At 45.7% G+C, this 20,483-nt stretch overlaps 1 protein-coding gene across 1 annotated transcript in view; it reads right to left on the bottom strand.

Moving 5' to 3' along the window:
* LOC111154678 (kazrin, periplakin interacting protein) overlaps nt 1–20,171 on the bottom strand; it is a 433,844-nt gene extending 413,673 nt beyond the window's left edge. The window contains exon 1 of the mRNA XM_022514491.1: nt 19,946–20,171. Coding sequence (XP_022370199.1) covers nt 19,946–20,171 — 226 coding nt within the window. The remainder of the gene's footprint in view (nt 1–19,945) is intronic.
* Between the last annotated feature and the right edge of the window lie 312 nt (nt 20,172–20,483).

The raw sequence follows: 20,483 nt of genomic DNA on the forward strand, positions 1-20,483 counted from the left end.
CCAGAGGCTTAACCGGGGTGAAGCCCACGCGGGGTCAGCGTGGCCTCAGGTCCCGCAGGGACACAGAAGGATCGGGGGTGTCTGAGTGTCGCAGAGCTTACAGGTATTAGAACGGGGAAGCCGGCTACAGAGACGGAGCCGAGGAGTGACTCTCAGCTCGGGGTTACCTTGAACCGGTCGCAGGCTCGGTCAGCTCGGAGCGCGGCCGGAGGCAGGGTGACGGGAGTAATTGGGCGCTGTTCTCTGAGGGCGCACTGAGGAGTGGGGCCCGGGCTCTCGGCTCCTCCGGGCCCGAGACCGGGAGGCCGCCATCTTCATTCCCGCCCTCCGACTCTACGGAAAGCGCTCAGGGGACAAAAGCTCCCGAAAGCAAACCCGAGCGGATTACTCAGCCCGGCCCCGGGTAAGGGCGGTGCAACTCCGCCCGGGGCAAAGACCCTTGAGAATCACTACAACAGGCCCCTCCCCCAGAAGATCAACAAGAAGCCCAGCCAGGACCACGTTCACCTACCAAGGAGTGCAGGTTCAATACCAAGGAGAGCAGCGGAATTCCAGAGGAGGAAAAAGCAAAGCACGGAACTCGGCTTTCTCCCCATGATTCTTTAGCCTTGCAGTTAATTTAATTTTTTTTCTTTTTCAATTTATTTTTCTTCTTCTGCTAAATTTTTTTAACTTTTACCCTTTTCTTTTTTAACGTTTTTTAACTAGTTTATCTAATATATATATATATTTTTTCCTTTTTATATTTTTTCTTTATTGGTTTTCTTTTTTTAATTGTTTATTTTTTTTTCTTCTTTCTGAACCTCTTTTTATCCCCTTTCTCCCCCCTCACGATTTGGGATCTCTTCTGATTTGGCTAAAGCATATTTTCCTGGGGTTGTTGCCACCCTTTTAGTATTTTACTTGCTCCTTCATCTACTCTTATCTGGACAAAATGACAAGGCGGAAAAATTCACCACAAAAAAAAGAACAAGAGGCAGTACCAAAGGCTAGGGACCTAATCAATACAGACATTGGTAATATGTCAGATCTAGAGTTCAGAATGACGATTCTCAAGGTTCTAGCCGGGCTCGAAAAAGGCATGGAAGATATTAGAGAAACCCTCTCGGGAGATATAAAAGCCCTTTCTGGAGAAATAAAAGAACTAAAATCTAACCAAGTTGAAATCAAAAAAGCTATTAATGAGGTGCAATCAAAAATGGAGGCTCTCACTGCTAGGATAAATGAGGCAGAAGAAAGAATTAGCAATATAGAAGACCAAATGACAGAGAATAAAGAAGCTGAGCAAAAGAGGGACAAACAGCTACTGGACCACGAGGGGAGAATTCGAGAGATAAGTGACACCATAAGACGAAACAACATTAGAATAATTGGGATTCCAGAAGAAGAGGAAACAGAGAGGGGAGTAGAAGGTATATTGGAGAGAATTATTGGAGAGAATTTCCCCAATATGGCAAAGGGAACAAGCATCAAAATCCAGGAGGTTCAGAGAACCCCCCTCAAAATCAATAAGAATAGGTCCACACCCCGTCACCTAATAGTAAAATTTACAAGTCTTAGTGACAAAGAGAAGATCCTGAAAGCAGCCCGGGAAAAGAAGTCTGTAACGTACAATGGTAAAAATATTAGATTGGCAGCAGACTTATCCACAGAGACCTGGCAGGCCAGAAAGAGCTGGCATGATATATTCAGAGTACTAAACGAGAAAAACATGCAGCCAAGAATACTATATCCAGCTAGGCTATCATTGAAAATAGAAGGAGAGATTAAAAGCTTCCAGGACAAACAGAAACTGAAAGAATTTGCAAATACCAAACCAGTCCTACAGGAAATATTGAAAGGGGTCCTCTAAGCAAAGAGAGACCCTAAAAGTAGTAGATCAGAAAGAAACAGAGACAATATACAATAACAGTCACCTTACAGGCAATACAATGGCACTAAATTCATATCTCTCAATACTTACCCTGAATGTGAATGGGCTAAATGCCCCAATCAAAAGACACAGGGTATCAGAATGGATAAAAAAACAAAACCCATCTATATGTTGCCTACAAGAAACTCATCTTAAACCTGAAGACACCTCCAGATTTAAAGTGAGGGGGTGGAAAAGAATTTACCATGCTAATGGACATCAAAAGAAAGCAGGAGTGGCAATCCTTATATCAGATCAATTAGATTTTAAGCCAAAGACTATAATAAGAGATGAGGAAGGACACTATATCATACTCAAAGGAACTGTCCAACAAGAAGATCTAACAATTTTAAATATCTATGCCCCTAACATGGGAGCAGCCAACTATATAAACCAATTAATAACAAAATCAAAGAAACACATCGACAATAATACAATAATCGTAGGGGACTTTAACACTCCCCTCACTGAAATGGACAGATCATCCAAGCAAAAGATCAACAAGGAAATAAAGGCCTTAAATGACATACTGGACCAGATGGACATCACAGATATATTCAGAACATTTCATCCCAAAGCAACAGAATACACATTCTTCTCTAGTGCACATGGAACATTCTCCAGAATAGATCATATTCTTGGTCCTGAATCAGGTCTCAACCATTATCAAAAGATTGGAATCATTCCCTGCATATTTTCAGACCACAATGCTCTGAAGCTAGAACTCAATCACAAGAGGAAATTTGGAAAGAACCCAAATACATGGAGACTAAACAGCATCCTTCTAAAGAATGAATGGGTCAACCAGGAAATTAAAGAAGAATTGAAAAAATTCATGGAAACAAATGATAATGAAAACACAACGGTTCAAAATCTGTGGGACACAACAAAGGCAGTCCTGAGAGGAAAATATATAGCGGTACAAGCCTTTCTCAAGAAACAAGAAAGGTCTCAGGTACACAACCTAACCCTACACCTAAAAGAGCTAGAGAAAGAACAAGAAAGAAACCCTAAACCCAGCAGGAGAAGAGAAATCATAAAGATCAGAGCAGAAATCAATGAAATAGAAACCAAAAAAACAATAGAACAAATCAACGAAACTAGGAGCTGGTTCTTTGAAAGAATTAATAAGATCGATAAACCCCTGGCCAGACTTATCAAAAAGAAAAGAGAAAGGACCCAAATAAATAAAATCATGAATGAAAGAGGAGAGATCACAACTAACACCAAAGAAATACAGACAATTATAAGAACATACTATGAGCAACTCTACGCCAACAAATTTGACAATCTGGAAGAAATGGATGCATTCCTAGAGACATATAAACTACCACAACTGAACCAGGAAGAAATAGAAAGCCTGAACAGACCCATAACCAGTAAGGAGATTGAAACAGTCATCAAAAATCTCCAAACAAACAAAAGCCCAGGGCCAGACGGCTTCCCGGGGGAATTCTACCAAACATTTAAAGAAGAACTAATTCCTATTCTCCTGAAACTGTTCCAAAAAAATAGAAATGGAAGGAAAACTTCCAAACTCATTTTATGAGGCCAGCATCACCTTGATCCCAAAACCAGACAAGGATCCCATCAAAAAAGAGAACTACACACCAATATCCTTGATGAACACAGATGCAAAAATTCTCACCAAAATACTAGCCAATAGGATTCAACAGTACATTAAAAGGATTATTCACCACGACCAAGTGGGATTTATTCCAGGGCTGCAAGGTTGGTTCAACATCCGCAAATCAATCAATGTGATACAACACATTAATAAAAGAAAGAACAAGAACCATATGATACTCTCCATAGATGCTGAAAAAGCATTTGACAAAGTACAGCATCCCTTCCTGATCAAAACTCTTCAAAGTGTAGGGATAGAGGGCACATACCTCAATATTATCAAAGCCATCTATGAAAAACCCACCGCAAATATCATTCTCAATGGAGAAAAACTGAAAGCTTTTCCGCTAAGGTCAGGAACACGGCAGGGATGTCCGTTATCACCACTGCTATTCAACATAGTACTAGAAGTCCTAGCCTCAGCAATCAGACAACAAAAGGAAATTAAAGGCACCCAAATTGGCAAAGAAGAAGTCAAACTATCACTCTTCGCAGATGATATGATACTATATGTGGAAAACCCAAAAGACTCCACTCCAAAACTGCTAGAACTTGTACAGGAATTCAGTAAAGTGTCAGGATATAAAATCAATGCCCAGAAATCAGTTGCATTTCTCTACACCAACAACAAGACAGAAGAAAGAGACATTAAGGAGTCCATCCCATTTACAATTGCACCCAAAACTATAAGATACCTAGGAATAAATCTAACCAAAGAGACTAAGAATCTATACACAGAAAACTATAAAGTACTCATGAAAGAAATTGAGGAAGACACAAAGAAATGGAAAAATGTTCCATGCTCCTGGATTGGAAGAATAAATATTGTGAAAATGTCTATGCTACCTAAAGCAATCTACACATTTAATGCAATTCCTATCAAAGTACCATCCATTTTTTTCAAGGAAATGGAACAAATAATCCTAAAATTTATATGGAACCAGAAAAGACCTCGAATAGCCAAAGCAATATTGAAAAAGAAAGCCAGAGTTGGTGGCATCACAATTCCGGACTTCAAGCTCTATTACAAAGCTGTCATCATCAAGACAGCATGGTACTGGCACAAAAACAGACACATAGATCAATGGAACAGAATAGAGAGCCCAGAAATAGACCCTCAACTCTATGGTCAACTAATCTTCGACAAAGCAGGAAAGAATATCCAATGGAAAAAAGACAGCCTCTTCGACAAATGCTGTTGGGAAAATTGGACAGCCACATGCATAAAAATGAAATTGGATCATTTCCTTACACCACACACGAAAATAGACTCAAAATGGATGAAGGATCTCAATGTGAGAAAGGAATCCATCAAAATCCTTGAGGAGAACACAGGCAGCAACCTCTTCGACCTCAGCCGCAGCAACATCTTCCTAGGAACATCGCCAAAGGCAAGGGAAGCAAGGGCAAAAATGAACTATTGGGATTTTATCAAGATCAAAAGCTTTTGCACAGCAAAGGAAACAGTTAACAAAACCAAAAGACAACTGACAGAATGGGAGAAGATATTTGCAAATGACATATCGGATAAAGGGCTAGTGTCCAAAATCTATAAAGAACTTAGCAAACTCAACACCCAAAGAACAAATAATCCAATCAAGAAATGGGCAGAGGACATGAACAGACATTTCTGCAAAGAAGACATCCAGATGGCCAACAGACACATGAAAAAGTGCTCCACATCACTCGGCATCAGGGAAATACAAATCAAAACCACAATGAGATACCACCTCACACCAGTCAGAATGGCTAAAATTAACAAGTCAGGAAATGACAGATGCTGGCGAGGATGCGGAGAAAGGGGAACCCTCCTACACTGTTGGTGGGAATGCAAGCTGGTGCAACCACTCTGGAAAACAGCATGGAGGTTCCTCAAAATGTTGAAAATAGAACTACCCTATGACCCAGCAATTGCACTGCTGGGTATTTACCGTAAAGATACAAAGGTAGTGATCCGAAGGGGCACGTGCACCCGAATGTTTATAGCAGCAATGTCTACAATAGCCAAACTATGGAAAGAACCTAGATGTCCATCAACAGACGAATGGATAAAGAAGATGTGGTATATATACACAATGGAATACTATGCAGCCATCAAAAGAAATGAAATCTTGCCATTTGCGACAATGTGGATGGAACTAGAGGGTATCATGCTTAGCGAAATAAGTCAATCGGAGGAAGACAACTATCATATGATCTCCCTGATATGAGGGAGAGGAGATGCAACATGGTGGGTTAAGGGGGTAGGAGAAGAGTAAATGAAACAAGATGGGATTGGGAGGGAGACAAACCATAAGTGACTGTTAATCTCACAAAACAAACTGAGGGTTAATGGGGGGAGGGGGGTTGGGGGGGATTATGGACATTGGGGAGGGTATGTGCTATGGTGAGTGCTGTGAAGTGTGTAAACCTGGCGATTCACAGACCTGTACCTCTGGGGATAAAAATATATTATATGTTTATAAAAAATAAAATAAAAAAAAAATTTAAAAAAAAAAGTAGGGTTTATAATGAGAAAGTGCACACCCACATAGGGTGTTTGCCGTGGAACAGTAAAATGAATTTGTAAATGCCATCTTCTCTAATAAATCTGAATGCTGCTGGAGAGATTAGGCCATTATCCAGCACTGGCATAAATGAGAAAATGATATGATGGATCACATGCTTGAGGGGTTTTAGGAGTTAGCTGGAGATGGGGCAGGATGACGCTGGTTGGCAATGGCAGTTGGCCAATCAAATCATATTGCCCGAAATCTAGTTTAGGGCCAGTTCTGCTATTCTGACTATAACTGGCGCTTTCCAATATTCATGCCAGGAAGTTACTACAGAAATGTTTGCCTACATGATGGAGAGTTTTTCTTAAAGTCAAGGGACCAAATCATAGATCAATCTGATTGTGTCACACTGAGGTAGAGTTAAACTTGAGGAATAGAAGAAGGATCCTTTAAAATCGGCAAAGTAGTCAGAGTTCTGGCACAGCAGCCCTAATTTTCCAAGGCAGTTCTTAGGCACCTTATCACACATGGCAATACTGAGGACCACTAAACAGGACTGAACGCACACGTCCAGATGCATCTGGTAGCAGCAGGCCCTGACCTGTGAGCCACAGAGACTCTGGGTGACCAGAGGGAGCAGCTTAGAGAAAGTCTGAAGGTCTCTAACGTGCCCTAAGGTCTCTACCGTGGACAGAATGAATCCTTTCTCTTGTGCGTATGCACCGTCATTGCCAAGTGTATGCAGGTGCAGAAGCTGCAGAATTCACTGTACTCTTATGCATGTATGTATTTTTTTTTGAAATAGACAGAAAAATTACAACTGCTAATGTTAGGGGCCAGAACTCATCCATTCAGAAAAATATCTCTCTCTTTCTCTCTCTCCAATATTAACAAGGGTATATATAAAAACCGGGAACCACTGTTGCAGTGGGAATACGGATAGCAAAATCATTAAATCCAGAAGAGAATTGATGGTATGGAACAGCCATGTTGGCTGAAGTTTAAACCACTGAAAACTGGCCCCTGGTTAATGTTAGAAGCGTGCGCATGCTCCGTAGGGAAGAGATGGTTTTGTTGGTGCTAGTTTGGGGGTACATTACCTGTCTCCTCTGAGTATAACCTCCTACCCCAGTCTGCCAGCCTTTGTGAGTTAAGCTTTTCAGTTCTTAAACCTCCTTGTCCACTCATGTTGCAGACATCTGGATGATTTCTTAAATGAGCTATTTCTGGATACTGACCACAACCTCAAATACAAGTCTAAGATACATGTGCGTGAGAAGAATTGGAAACCACACTCGAAGGACATCATGTGAAGTTTGGCTCTTCCTAGGAGCAGGGCCTCTAGGCAACACAGAAATATCAGGAAAAAGACCTGGGGTGTAGAACAAAAATACTCTTGCTTCTGGGAGACAAAAATCGGCTGGGGAAATTTCATTGAATGAAAGAGAATTTCATTCAAAGGTGGGAGAATTCAGCGTTCAATAATACAATATGTTATTAATAATGAAGAGATCTATCCGCTGAATCCCAGAGTCTACTGAGCTTTGTGCCAGGCCCCCTATGTGTTATTTCATCAAGGCAGTGGTGCCCATCCAGGGAGTGATTTCCCCCTCCCCACCCAGGGAAAAACCACGGGCATCACCTGAAGACTTTTTTTGGTTGTCAGGCTATGGGAGCATCACTAGCATCTAGTAGAAGAGACGAGGGATGCTGCTGAACATTGGACAGTACACAAGTCAGCCCCCCACAGTCAAGAATCTTCTGGCCCAGAATGTCGTTGGTGCCAAGGTACCAAGGTTGAGAAACGCTCCATGAAAGAACCCCAGTCACCCTCTAAAGGAGGTGTTAGCAGGCTCCTGTTCTAGATGTAGACACCGAGAGCCACAAGGTACCACATAGGAGTCCTAGCACCAGATCTGGATTGGGTCTGTCTCACTCCCTTAAACCCACATATCTGCTACATATTGACCTTCTTTTAAGGTCAATAATGATCTCTAAACACAGGTGACAGCACCTCAAACCACAGTTTCCGACACAAATGTCTTCTTCTCTTGTCCGCTAACCATTATACCCCCAGCGACTAACTTCTTGTTTCTGTTCTTCTAACACTAATCGACTGGTTTTATTGTTCACATTTAATCCACTAGCTTACTCATTCCATCACCATTTATTAATCTCTTCCTGTATGCTGAGCACCGTGAAGGCGCTAGAAGTAAACAGGTCAGAAGGCAAAGAAAGGAGAACTACAAATTCAGGGGTTGACAAACTAAGAGCCGTAGGGTCGCCTGTTTTTATAAGCTAAGTTTTATTGGAACATGGCCACGCCCTTTCCTTTACTTGTCATCTATGGCTGCTGTGCCCATTACCACAGCAGAGCTGAGGAGCTGTGACACCAACCCGATGCCCCCCAAAGCCTAAAATATTTGCTATCGGGCGCTTGGCAGAAAAAGCTGGTCTATCCTACACCAGCTCCATCATCCAAGCCACAGAGCAGGTGTGAAAGTGAACTCCAGACCAAATCAGGAAACGCTTCCGTGAATGCAGGCAACTAGCAACTACAATGTCTACTGGCAGTGGGGGAATCTTTTTTTTTTTTTTTTTTTAAAGATTTTATTTATTTGTCAGAGAGAGAGAGAGAGAGAGACAGCGCAGGCGAGCACAGGCAGACAGAGCGGCAGGCAGAGGCAGAGGGAGAAGCAGGCTTCCCGCCAAGCTAGGAGCCCGATGTGGGACTCGATCCCAGGACACTGGGATCATGACCTGAGCCGAAGGCAGCTGCTTAATCGACTGAGCCACCCAGGCGTCCCGGCAGTGGGGGAGTCTTAAACGTTTAACCCTAATACAAATCTACAACTCAAAAGCACCTGAACACTTTGGTCCTTAAAAATACTTTCTGCTTTTCTAGAGTCCCTTATGTCTTCAAATGCAGTTCAATTGTGTATTATGGCTATGTTGCTGTCAGAGGTTTGGGAAGCCATAGAGAATGTTTCTTGTCACACTGAAATTAAAACCAAGATCGGACCCCAAGCATTGCATCAGCCGGCCTGTCTGCTGCACTACAGAGACCTCCAAGTTGACACCATCTTCCGTTCCTCTAAGATGCAAAATACCCTGTTCTGATTTTCCATGAGTTTTCTGCCACACGCTTGCCCCTTGGTCCGTAGATGATTCAAGTCTAGGCAAGAACTTGGAGCAGCAGGAGGTCCGCATACTATTCAGAGAGTTGTGGCCACAGCAGAAGCGAAAACATGCACCTACATTATCAGTACATTAGGTGGAGAGTTTAAACCAACACGTTTTGGTTGTACATCAAACCAAAGGCCCTAACGAAAGAGACCCCAAAGGTTTAATGAAGTCTCCCTGAAGGGACAGTGAAGACCGAAATTAGGCAGATTTATGGAAGCAGCTAAATCCTGCCTCCAATACTTGGAAAATACACACATCCGACACTAAGACCATATAGGTCTTTACCCAGATGTACTTCCCATATTCAAAAATCCCAAATGACTGTGGTGGTGGGTGCAAAAACTTTTGCTCCAAAGGAGAGTTCATTCAAAGATGGGAAGGTCCCTGATACAGCCCTGCCCTGGCTTCTAGATCCCCAACTGCTTGATAGGGAAGCTGGAAGAGATGCTCTAAGCTTAGGCAGTAAGAAGATAAGTCATTTGTAAAACTTTAATCTCCCTTCACCATGGGTGGACGTGGGGGCTCAGAGCAGGCCAACACAAGCTTGGGGTGATGGTGTCACCATCTAGGCCTTCTAGGACAGGGCAGCCCATGTCCAACAGGGAGTGGCCGAGGCAAGGTCAGATCTCACCCAATCATAAGCCATACGCAGCCCTCTTCTGGCACCATGTAACCAGGCTGTGTCGGGAGATAGAGCGGGGGAATCTAATTCAGTGACCAGCTCAATAATCTTGAATAACTTAGCTTAAATCACTGCGCCACAGTTTCTTTATTTAAGAAATAGATTATTGTGTCTACCTCAATTCAGTCATATGGGCCAGTTGGTAGAATCCATAGAGACCTTGCCTGTGAATGTCTTTTTATACAGTGAAGATCTGGGTAGTGATAAAATTAAGTGCTTCCCTGGTGCCCTCCTGGGTACAAAGTAAAGAGGAAGAGTGGATAAATGCAGTGGAATGCCGGAAAGCGGGATCCAGCACTGGCTTTGTGGCCTGAGTGTTCATCAAGCTTTTGGTTTAGAGGTAAGGTGATACACTGAAGGTGTTGGGGGTGTGTTCTGAGTTATCCTATGGTGGAACCAACCCATGTGTTGACCAGCCAACTTTTAACGAGGTTCTACTCTATTGGCCAATGATAATGGCCTGCTCTGTATAACAGCCAACCATGGAATCATGATCCTTCTCCACAGGACTTCCATTAAGACTTAAATGTACCTCTTTGCCTCAGCAGGGCTGCCTGGCACCACATCAGATTACACAGAGCAACTGGAAACATCTGCTAGCTAACGGGCCAATAGCCTCCACAAAATGGCAGCCAGGCATGGCCTTTCTATTAACTCTCAAAACTAAAGAGGTTTCAAATATTCCCATTTTTTTCTGACTTCATAGAGTAAATCTTGTAGGAACAGGAAAAACAATCTACTTGACGAACACATTAATAAAGATCATCAATATCCATACAATCACAGGTCCGTTCTCCCTAGCCATTCTTCGTCATGCTCTAGGGTACCACGACAGCACTCTCCAGGGTCAGTATCAAGTTTCCAAATTTCATACCTAACTATCATCAAGAAATGGTGAGCACAGAATTTCAAATGGCAAGACTGGGGGTGGAGGTGCGGGGAGAGACATAAATCCCACCGTGTTCCAAGATGTACTTACTGAATTAAAGCAAGTACACCACATTCACTGGTTTTAAACAAAGACACACAAAAAAGTCCACGTTAATCAAAGAAAATGAACTAATTCATTTATGGCAGCTGAGAAGAAGCCCCAGCCTTGGCCAGGAGGCTGAGACAAAGAGTGAGCTTCTTTTAAAAGACAAAGGGCTATACCTGCACTGAAACTCATATATTTTCTTGTTCTCTTTGGAGAAAAAGAAAGCTATTATTCAAGATCCAAGCCTTGCATCATCCCATCTTCCTTCTCCGTAAGGAATGCCCTTTGTGGAAGCAGGTCCCAGCCCAAAGCTATTCTCCGCAGTGCCCAATCCCAATCTATCCAAAAAACTCGTACTTTTTAATAATCTCTCATGGTCAGTTTAACCTTTAGGAGCAAAATTGATGCATTTTCACAGCATGGCTTTATCACGCTCACCGCCGTCATGCACATCTGTGAAGGCATCTATATTTGTCACTTGCTCTATTTTGCCATTACATCTGTGTAGGCCTTTATTAGAAAATGTAATTATGTGTCCATGTCAGTCACACCTACTAGACCATGAGCTCCAAGATAACTTAGTCCATATCTTATTAAATCTGTGGTTCCCAAAGCTATGTGCCCAATCTGTCATACTGATGGACACCGAGAGAAGAGAGGAAGAAGAAAGGAAGGAGAGAATGAAGAAGGGGGGTGGTGGGTGGGGTAAGAGTTAAGCAAAAGGTAAAACCATCCTACTGGCATGTCTTTACACTCCCAGACACAGTATCGCCATGTTCTTGCCACAGTGAAGCAGGCAAGGTGGGGTCCAGGGTCAGCTGAGACCAGATTCCAATGCCCTATTTTGTTCAGCAGATGACCACTTTCCAGAGCTTAGAAAAGCAACCTAGCCTTTCTAAGCCTCAACTTCTTCATCCGTAGAATGGAGGTGATTGCATGACCTCATGGGCTGCAATACAGCAGTGAGATGGAAAAGCCTCCGTCAAGTGCATCCTCAATGCCTGGGAAAGCCAGACAGGGCTCATCACACTCTAGGTGTTGCTATCCCTACGACTCTCGGATGATCTCAAAAGGGCTTCCAGCTCCCTGGTTCTGATCCAGGAGCATCCCTTTTCCTAAGAATGAGTCAAACCCCTGCTAAGAGGGGTCCACTATCCCCTTTCCCAGAAAAGAAAGAAGTTCAAGGTCTCTCTGGGATACTCTAGAGCCAAAGCCCAGCAGTTTGGTTAAAAAAAAGGGGGGGGGGGAGGGATTCTCACATTTGAATATGGCTCAGCCACTAGTCTGCCCTCTTACCTCTGGCCAGACACTGATCCTTCCTTTCTACGGTGAGGCTCTGAGGATTTATGATGAATGACTTAGCGTCTGACAGGCAGATCCTAATTATACTTGCCACAATGCCAGCTTTAGAATGAAAATAAGTTCCTGGGCAGGAACGGGAGAAACTACGCACAGCCATACAGCATCACTGGTCAAGCCCATGGGCACTACCCGCAGTCACATTCACTTCTGCTTGGATCCTGGCTCTGCCACTTGCTGGTTCCGTGACCCTGGGCAAGTCACGTAACCTTCCTTTCTGTGCCTCAACTGTCTCACCAGGAAAAGGGCAAGCACATGCTCAATGCCAGTGCTCGATTACTAAATCAGTGCTCTTCTTGATACCCCACATCAGGCAATAAGCAAACCAAATGTCACGCGCTGTAATTAGTGATGGATCATGGGTTCAGTCATTCATTCAACAACGATTTATTGAGCCCTTGCTATGTGCCAGGCAATGTTTTAGGAGCCATAAATGGAGCCGAAAACAGACAAAACTCTTCTCATACAGCCACCATTCGAGACTCACAACCTGGTCTCTCCTATTGCCTGACATAAAAAGCTCTTCTCAGCCGGGGACCATTCTGGTCCCCCTGGACGTGGGACAACTTCTGTAGCTGTTTGTGGCCCCCACAACTGGGGTGTGGAGGGTTCTACTGGCATCTTGTGGGCAGAGGACAAGGATGCTGCTGAACATCCCACAGTACACACAGCAGCCTCCCTCCCCAGCGAAGAATCCTCGTGCCTTTCATGTCAAAGCTGCCAAAGCTGGGAAATTCGAGTATAAAAGTATCTGTTAATGGGTCCTTTGCTGGGCATGGTCTTGGGCAACTGCAGGCTCCTGAGACCACAGGGAGGGAAGGTGGCAAAGGGAAGGACACAGGTGTTTGCAGAAGAGGGAGACCACAAGACTCCAGCTTCGCCAGGACTCATGCCTCCCAAGAGAGAGAAAGCCAAGTCCAGAAGCAGGAGGTCCCAAGCCCAGGATCAGATGGTTCTTTTCACTGGTGACAAGTGACCCCTGGGCTGTGGATCCTGCAAGGAGGATCTGGTTCCCTCTTTGCCAGGTAATTTCACACCCAAGTGACGGGTTTCGGTGTTCCCCTCATTCTCAGTCAATGATTTCATCACAAGGACTCAGAAATTACAAGCAGCCTCGGGAAGTAATACTCGAAAAGAGAGACAAGCCTACAGCTCCCTCAACCTTCTCGACATATCAAATCAAAGGATGCTTCTGACTTAGGAGACAACCCAGTTTTAAGCAGCTGAGGGACCTGGTGGGTTTGGATTCCTGGTTCCATCATCATCAACCGAGCGACCGTCAGCATCAAAGGGGAATGAGCGAGAGCATGGGCTCCAGAGCCAGAGAGCTTGGTCAAACAACAGCAGAATACCCTTGTGGGAGTAACGCATCATTCCTCTGCCTTAGTTTTCTTATATATGATATGGGTACCAGAATGGTACCTGCCTCATAAGTCATTACGAGGACCGAACGCATCAATTCAAAGCATTAATACAGGAAGTTTCTTGGAACAGTATACGTGGCTCCAAGCGGAGACTACATCAAAACTTGCTGCCATCAGCATCATCGGAGTCATTATAATGTCACGTGACTTCAACTCTCCCGGTCCCAGCTTCCTCTTTCGAAAAATGGACGTTACAGTTGTCAACTCATTGGGCATGGGATTCAATGATGTGTGTGAAACATTTGGGACAACACCTGATATTTACTTATTGAAAAGTTTGACAAAAGCACTGAAACGACTTTTCATTTAGTCCTACGTTGAAGTCTCTGCCAGGCAAGAATTACATGGTGTCACGATGGTTCCAGAATGCCTAACGTTTGGTGATATACTCAAGAGGTGAGCTCCAAGAACCATTATGCCGCACCAAAGGCAAGTGTAAAATATTAGCTGTGGACCCACCTTCCTTGAGAGGGCACTTCACTCTTCATGATTCACATCACTTCGAACCATCTGCGGGGCTGAGACAGTCCTGGTAATAGAAGGACACCCCCAGAGCTACTCCAGTGCTCGCTCTGATGGAAGACGGTGGGGGTGGGGGCTGGGCGAGGCGACTCCTTCTCCCACTCTCCTCCATCCTCCTGGCCCAACTGCACCTCATAGGAGAGCACAGAGGCCTTGGGGGTGCCCTGCCCGCAGAACGGCCTATTAACCAGCCCCATCTGAGCTTTCATGCTTGGGTCTCAATTCCTCAGAGGGAGAAGGGGACGGGAGCTTTTCAGAAGTCTGATCCAAAGGTCTGGCAAGGCCAAGTTAACAAAGACACCAAAACAAATTGAGAACCAATGATTCCCCACCACACAGAAGCCACCTGCCCAAACAGTTGTTCTTGCCAAAATCATTAAAAGTCTGTTCAGCCTCTTTCATGTTTCTAGCAGCTCAGGACTCCAAGGGCGAAGCAGGAATGCCCACACGGCACAACCTGGACTTCACCACTTAGATCTGAGCTGCGTCCAACAAGCAAGAATGTTCTGGTCTCATCCAACCGCACAGGGATCTCTTGGCCTGGCCTTCCTCCAGCTTCTTCACATTAGACTTGGGGATGGCAGGGGACCCTGAGGATGGTGACATGGGCCAGCAGGTTTCTTACATGCTGTGAAATGTCAGATACAATCTGCTGCAATGGATGGTCACTCTCTTGGCTTCAGGGAAGCTGTCTTTTCCTAAGTGATCCTGCCTACACTGGCTCTGCCTGCATTTCAGATGATGGAGACATGGTGATGAGTGCTGTTGGTGACACCCCGACATCCCACGTGTTACTGACCCCGGTACCCAGCCCAAATGGTACAGACTAATTTCATGTACAAGATCCCGTAAAAACCCATTCCCTGGCCTCAGCATTCTTGCCTGATGGATGGCACGGGGTAAAAAGCCAAGCACTAAACCTCACACAAACCCAAGAAAACATCTGAAAAGAACTGGGGAATTGATGTTGATTTCACTTTCCTTAGCTATATAACTCAGGAATAAATACAGGTGAAATAGGCAATGAATATGGCCAGGACCCTAAGCTTGACCTTCTGGGCCCCACATGATTTGCACAGTGAGCAGGCAACACTCCAACCAGCACACCCCACCTGCCAGGCCCATCTGCCACAAGCTCATGGGCAGCCAGTGAGTCACAAAGGATGACCTACAGGATTCCTCAAAAGTGCCAGCGGTCTTGGGGAGCTGGGGCGTAAAGGAATGGGGAGAACATGCCTTGTCTTACCCTGGGACGATATGGGACAGTGCTCCTACTATAAAAATCAGATTGGCTTAGACTTCTGGTTAATAGCAAAGGAGTTTTGAAAAGCCTCCATAAATCCTGAAACGTTGGAAGCATGGAATTAATCAGAGCCAGAAACATGACTTCGGGGGTCCTCCGCAGACATTTTCCAAAGACAATGGGAAGACAGTAAATAATAGCCAATCAATATCTAATTTCAACCATGCTGTACTGATCTGTAAGTAATCTCTCCACGCATGGGGGTTTTCGGGAAGAACTCTGAAGTCCCATCTCATGACAGCCTCCCAGATTAGGAAAAGACACACGTCTCTTTCAGCCCATTGATACAGCTGGAAAACCAAGACGGACGTGACCCGAGCTCCGTCAGCTGGGGACAAGCTAACAGAAGGTGACCTTTGAGACCCCACCCCATCTTGCTCCATCTTCTCTACCACCGGAAAATCCTTTCTCAAAAAAAAAGATAAAAGTCTACTTGGGGAAACAAGAGCGCAGGTAGGATGAATTGGGAAGGGGATGCCAAAAGACAGAACTTATTTTGCAAAGCAACAGTATCTAGCATCTCTGTAGACTGCTCACACATTTAGTTCAGTCCGGAGGTAATTCATACCTCACCGCAGGATTTCCACTGTTGTAGCGATGCTAGATACGAGCAGTCAGACCAGAAGTAACAGCCTATGTTAGTGCCTAGGGAGAAAAAAATAAAGCTTGCATCTATTTATGGAAGGGGACCAAAGTATAGGAGAATGACCCTTTTCTCCATCCCCGTCCTAACAAATGCAGTAGGCTTCAAGTCCTCAACACCCCAAAAAGATGCGATCAGCACTCCCACTTGTATAGGCATATAAATACAATTACTTCCTTAAAAAATAAAAACCCAACAGACTAATAGCAGTAGGCACACATCCTACGAGGCACAAGTTTTTTATGGTATATACGGTTAACACCTATTTGAATCACGTACAATGAAGCTTAATTGTTTTATTCTACACATAGCAAAGCAACCAATTGAATCTAATATTAGTCATTCATCAGATAAAACATTTTCAGGGAAACAAACTGCTATATTTTCCCCTCAAAGAACAGCAAGCATTTTAAACACATTTTCCAGAGATGTTACGCCGAGGAAAACAGCTTAGAAATGTTACTTTAAACAAATCCGTTCTCTGGCTACCAACAACAAGACGAATTGGAACAAATGCTTGGCTCTGTTCTTTCCGAGGCTCCTTCTGTCCACCTGTCAAAGGCAGTTTTGAACCCTCCCACCCCCCCACCCCTAGAGGCAACTTGGGAGCTGTGAAATGTGCCACCCTGCCTGGATGCCCTCTGCACGGGATGCCAGGATCCTCATTAGGGATTATCCAACTCACTCGAAGCAGGGAGAGAGGAGATGGGCCGGCTGCCAAGTGTTCTTTCAACACAGATTCCGAAAGAAGATCCTGCAAAGTGTCGAAAGCCCAGATTTTCAGCCAGTTCACTTTCTAGACTCTGTTACATAGCAACCAAGCCAGCTCACACAGGGTACCAACCAAATTAATATTTTGTTTAAATGACACACTGCATTAACTCTCTAGGAAAACCCAAGTTCTCCTCGTCGACTTACCTAGGGTCAGGTACCACGGCTGGAACAGAACTCCCACGGTGAATTGATGTGCTTGTGTAATTCATTAAAAAAAAAATTTTTTTTTTAACCCCAAATTTGAAAACAGATTTAACGAGTTCTTGGCAGGGAGAGCAAGAGTGACTCTTCCCCGTAACCATTTGTGCTAATATTATTAAAAATACATTAGCATTCATTTAATCTGCATAATGCCCTTTAGTAAAATATGACTTCTGCAGATGCATTTTGAAAGCTACTCATTTCATTCAAAACTTTGATTTGAAAAAGGACAACTCAATAGCACCAAACGGTCCTAGGGCTTGGGGCCATTAAATCTCCCAACACAGACAAAATTAAAACAGAGGACGCATTCAGAAGATGGTCATTAACCCCCAGGAACCGAGCTTGACTTGTATTACGAAGAAGCATGAGGAAACCAACAGACCATGCTTTAGAATTAACTTGGGAGAACCCCATGCTTTCTTTCCTTTAGGAATAGGAAAGCACCAGCTGAAGAAACCACTAGAACACATCTACAGAGGGTTTCTGTTCTGGCAAGAATGCTGCCACAGGTCATGAGAGAAAACCAAAACAAGAAAATAAAAACAAAACCGAAAATATTCGCAGAGGCCAACTAATGTAAAAAGTACTGAATTGGGGTATTCCTGTCGAGTTAAAGTAAATGATGTTCTACTGGATTATGGGTTGGGGGGCTTGTTTTCTTTTCAACCGTCACCTTGGTTTGAATTCACATCTATTTAAGAGGACTAGGTGGCCAAAAATTAAGTTGAGCTAAAACCTTTAACATTTTCTTCTCTGATTATAAAATCACTAATTCCCCCTGGTAAAGGTATTGAAAAATAACAAGGCTACCCAGGGGAATAATCAAGACCATCCTTCATCCAACAGCCCCCCCGCCCCAGCAGATGGCTTACTAACCCGAGCAGGCATACTCCTAGGAGCGTGAGGGAAATGCTGGTCTCGGGAGTTTTGAAGGTTATCAAGAGATCCAAAAGTCCTGTCCACAGCCTTGGGCACTTTTGTAGGAAAAGAGAAGAAGGAAATCGCCCACTGTTGCTTCACTACAACAACTGGACCATCAGCTAAGTATCTCAGTGTCCAAGTCGGGTGAGCGGATCAGCGCCGTACTGACCTCCTTGGCGTGCTCAAGTCCGCAGCTGGACCCGGGACTCAAATGAAAGCCACTTAACTTTTCCTTGGCTGAGGAAAGGGGGCAGACGGTGGGAAATAAACCAGCATTGTTCAGGGCTCCTTAGCATGACTTTTGATTCTTAGCAGAATGCCAGTTCTTAGTGATTTCTTTAATGTTGGAAGAGTCTGGACCTATAAAGAACAAAGCATCACCACGCAGTCCAGCTCCCCCCCCCTTTTTTTCCCCTCCGGATGCCACAGTGGAGTAACTTCCACACACAATGACAGCACAAGGGATAAATGACACAATAACCAGCTACCCACCTTGAAAACCGCAGCAAGTAACAGCTTTACAACACCTTCCCACCATTACATCATGGCTACCTTGGTCCCAAATTCCCACCCTGATTCCTAAGACTTCTGACCAACTCCCCAAAGTACCAAGTCAACATGACTTGGAATTCTGCATAAAACTAACGTACAGGCTTTTTAACACCCCGCACCACGAAAAGCACACCTTCCCCGGGGAGGTAAGGAGCAAAAGAAACTGATGGGAGAAGGCATTAACACGAACACAGACACTCTCCCGCAACACTTAGGAGAAGCTCTTGAAACAACAAAACCAGAGAATTCCTCTGAGCTGCTGAGCTATTGGTACCTCATACTTCATCAAGTGACATATTTATACAAGTGGCCCCCTAGACTGGATCATTTTTCTCTGCCAGATTCGGGATTTCAGCAGTTCAGTTAATTAACCGAATGATATTAATAATCAATGATACCGTTTCTTAAAGAGCAATTAGGCCAAAACGGGAAAAAAAAAAAGACTGAAAAGCCAGTCTACCCTTTGACTTTTCAGTTCATAGAAACCAAACAGGGCATTTTTGGATGCTTCCTCCACCTTTAACCCTCCCAGGGCTTTCAGGGCTGCATCACTGTCAATGCCAACACGGCCCAGCTGTCTTTTTCCCCCCTCCTCCTCCAAAGTGCAGAGTCCTTTCCAGCAGCGGCTCCCTGCAACCCACCATCTAAGCCTTCATTTCGCCAGGAGCCCATCACTCAGCCTTTGAGGTCTAAGATTTCCCCCGGAAAGTGCACTCGGTGTTTATATGTGCTGGAAATTTAAACTCCCTGCTGAGCAGACCATCTACTACTGTTGCATCGATATATTCCGCTGTCCGCGCGATCTCAAAGGGGGAGAAAATAAAGTCCAGATGCAATCGAGATGAGGGGTTTGGCATCCACGGAGAGAAAGTACAAGCCGGTTCAATCCTCTACCCCAACCAAGGCAGCGGAGCCCGGAGCTCACTCTCTGAGACAGTCTTCCCCAGAGAAGAAGCCCTCGGAATCGGGGCAGGGGGCTGGGGGGGAGCTGTGGCATTCACCCCTGCCGGGGGTCGGGACAAAGGCCCAGGCACAAAAAGTTTGCCCACGGAGTCGGGGGCTGTGTGCCACCTAAAGGGCACTTTCCGCCGCGGGAGGGGCGCCGCCGGCTGCGCCTGGCTCCCGCTGGCGGTGCCCGGTGTGACCGTGTGAACCCGTGCACACTGCGCCGGGGTTTTCCTTAATGACAGCAGCCTGGAACTCCCAGCAGCGGTGCAGCGGTGGCCACCGCAGGGAGGAAAGGGTTACGAGCCACAATGCGCGCGGCGATCTCGCCCGGGGTGTGGAGGCTCCGAGTCCCCGGCCACCTCGGCCCGGGTCCCGCTCGCTCGCCTCCCCTCCGCCCCTGGCGCCGGGTGAGCCCTACCTTGCGCGCCGTGCTGGTGGTTCTCCATGTTCGCCGCCGCCGAGTCCGCTGCCGCCGCCGAGGCGCTGGCCGCCGCTCCCGGGCCCGGACCGGGGCCGCCGCCGCTCAGTTCCGCCAGTCTCCGGTTGGTGGCCGTGAGTTCGGCTCGCAGGTTGGTCACCTCCTGGCTGGCCGACTGGACCGCCCCATCGATGCGGAGCGCGAGCTGCTTATTGTCTTCCATCATGCTCAGGATTTTGGCCTGGGGGCGAGAGAGGTGACAAAGAGCTGCATGATGCGCGGGGGGGGGGGGGGGCGCGGCCGGGCACCCCCGGCTCTACCTGTTGGGTCCCCCGCGGCCCGGCTCCCCCGCGCCCCGACCCCCAGGCACCGGCAGCGCCGGCTCCTCCGGCGCAGGAATGACAGCGGCGCCTCCAGCCGGAGCCGCGGCGGTAGCGAGGCGGCGTGGGGTGGGGGGGGGGAGGAGAAAGAGGAGGAGAAGGAGGAGGAGGAGCAGCGATCGCGGAGACCCCAGCGCCGAGCGCGGCTCGGGGAAGGA

The sequence above is a fragment of the Enhydra lutris genome, unplaced genomic scaffold (assembly GCF_002288905.1).
Source record: "Enhydra lutris kenyoni isolate GAN:26980312 unplaced genomic scaffold, ASM228890v2 scaffoldscaffold38, whole genome shotgun sequence".
In the NCBI taxonomy this organism is placed as follows: Eukaryota; Metazoa; Chordata; class Mammalia; order Carnivora; family Mustelidae; genus Enhydra; species Enhydra lutris.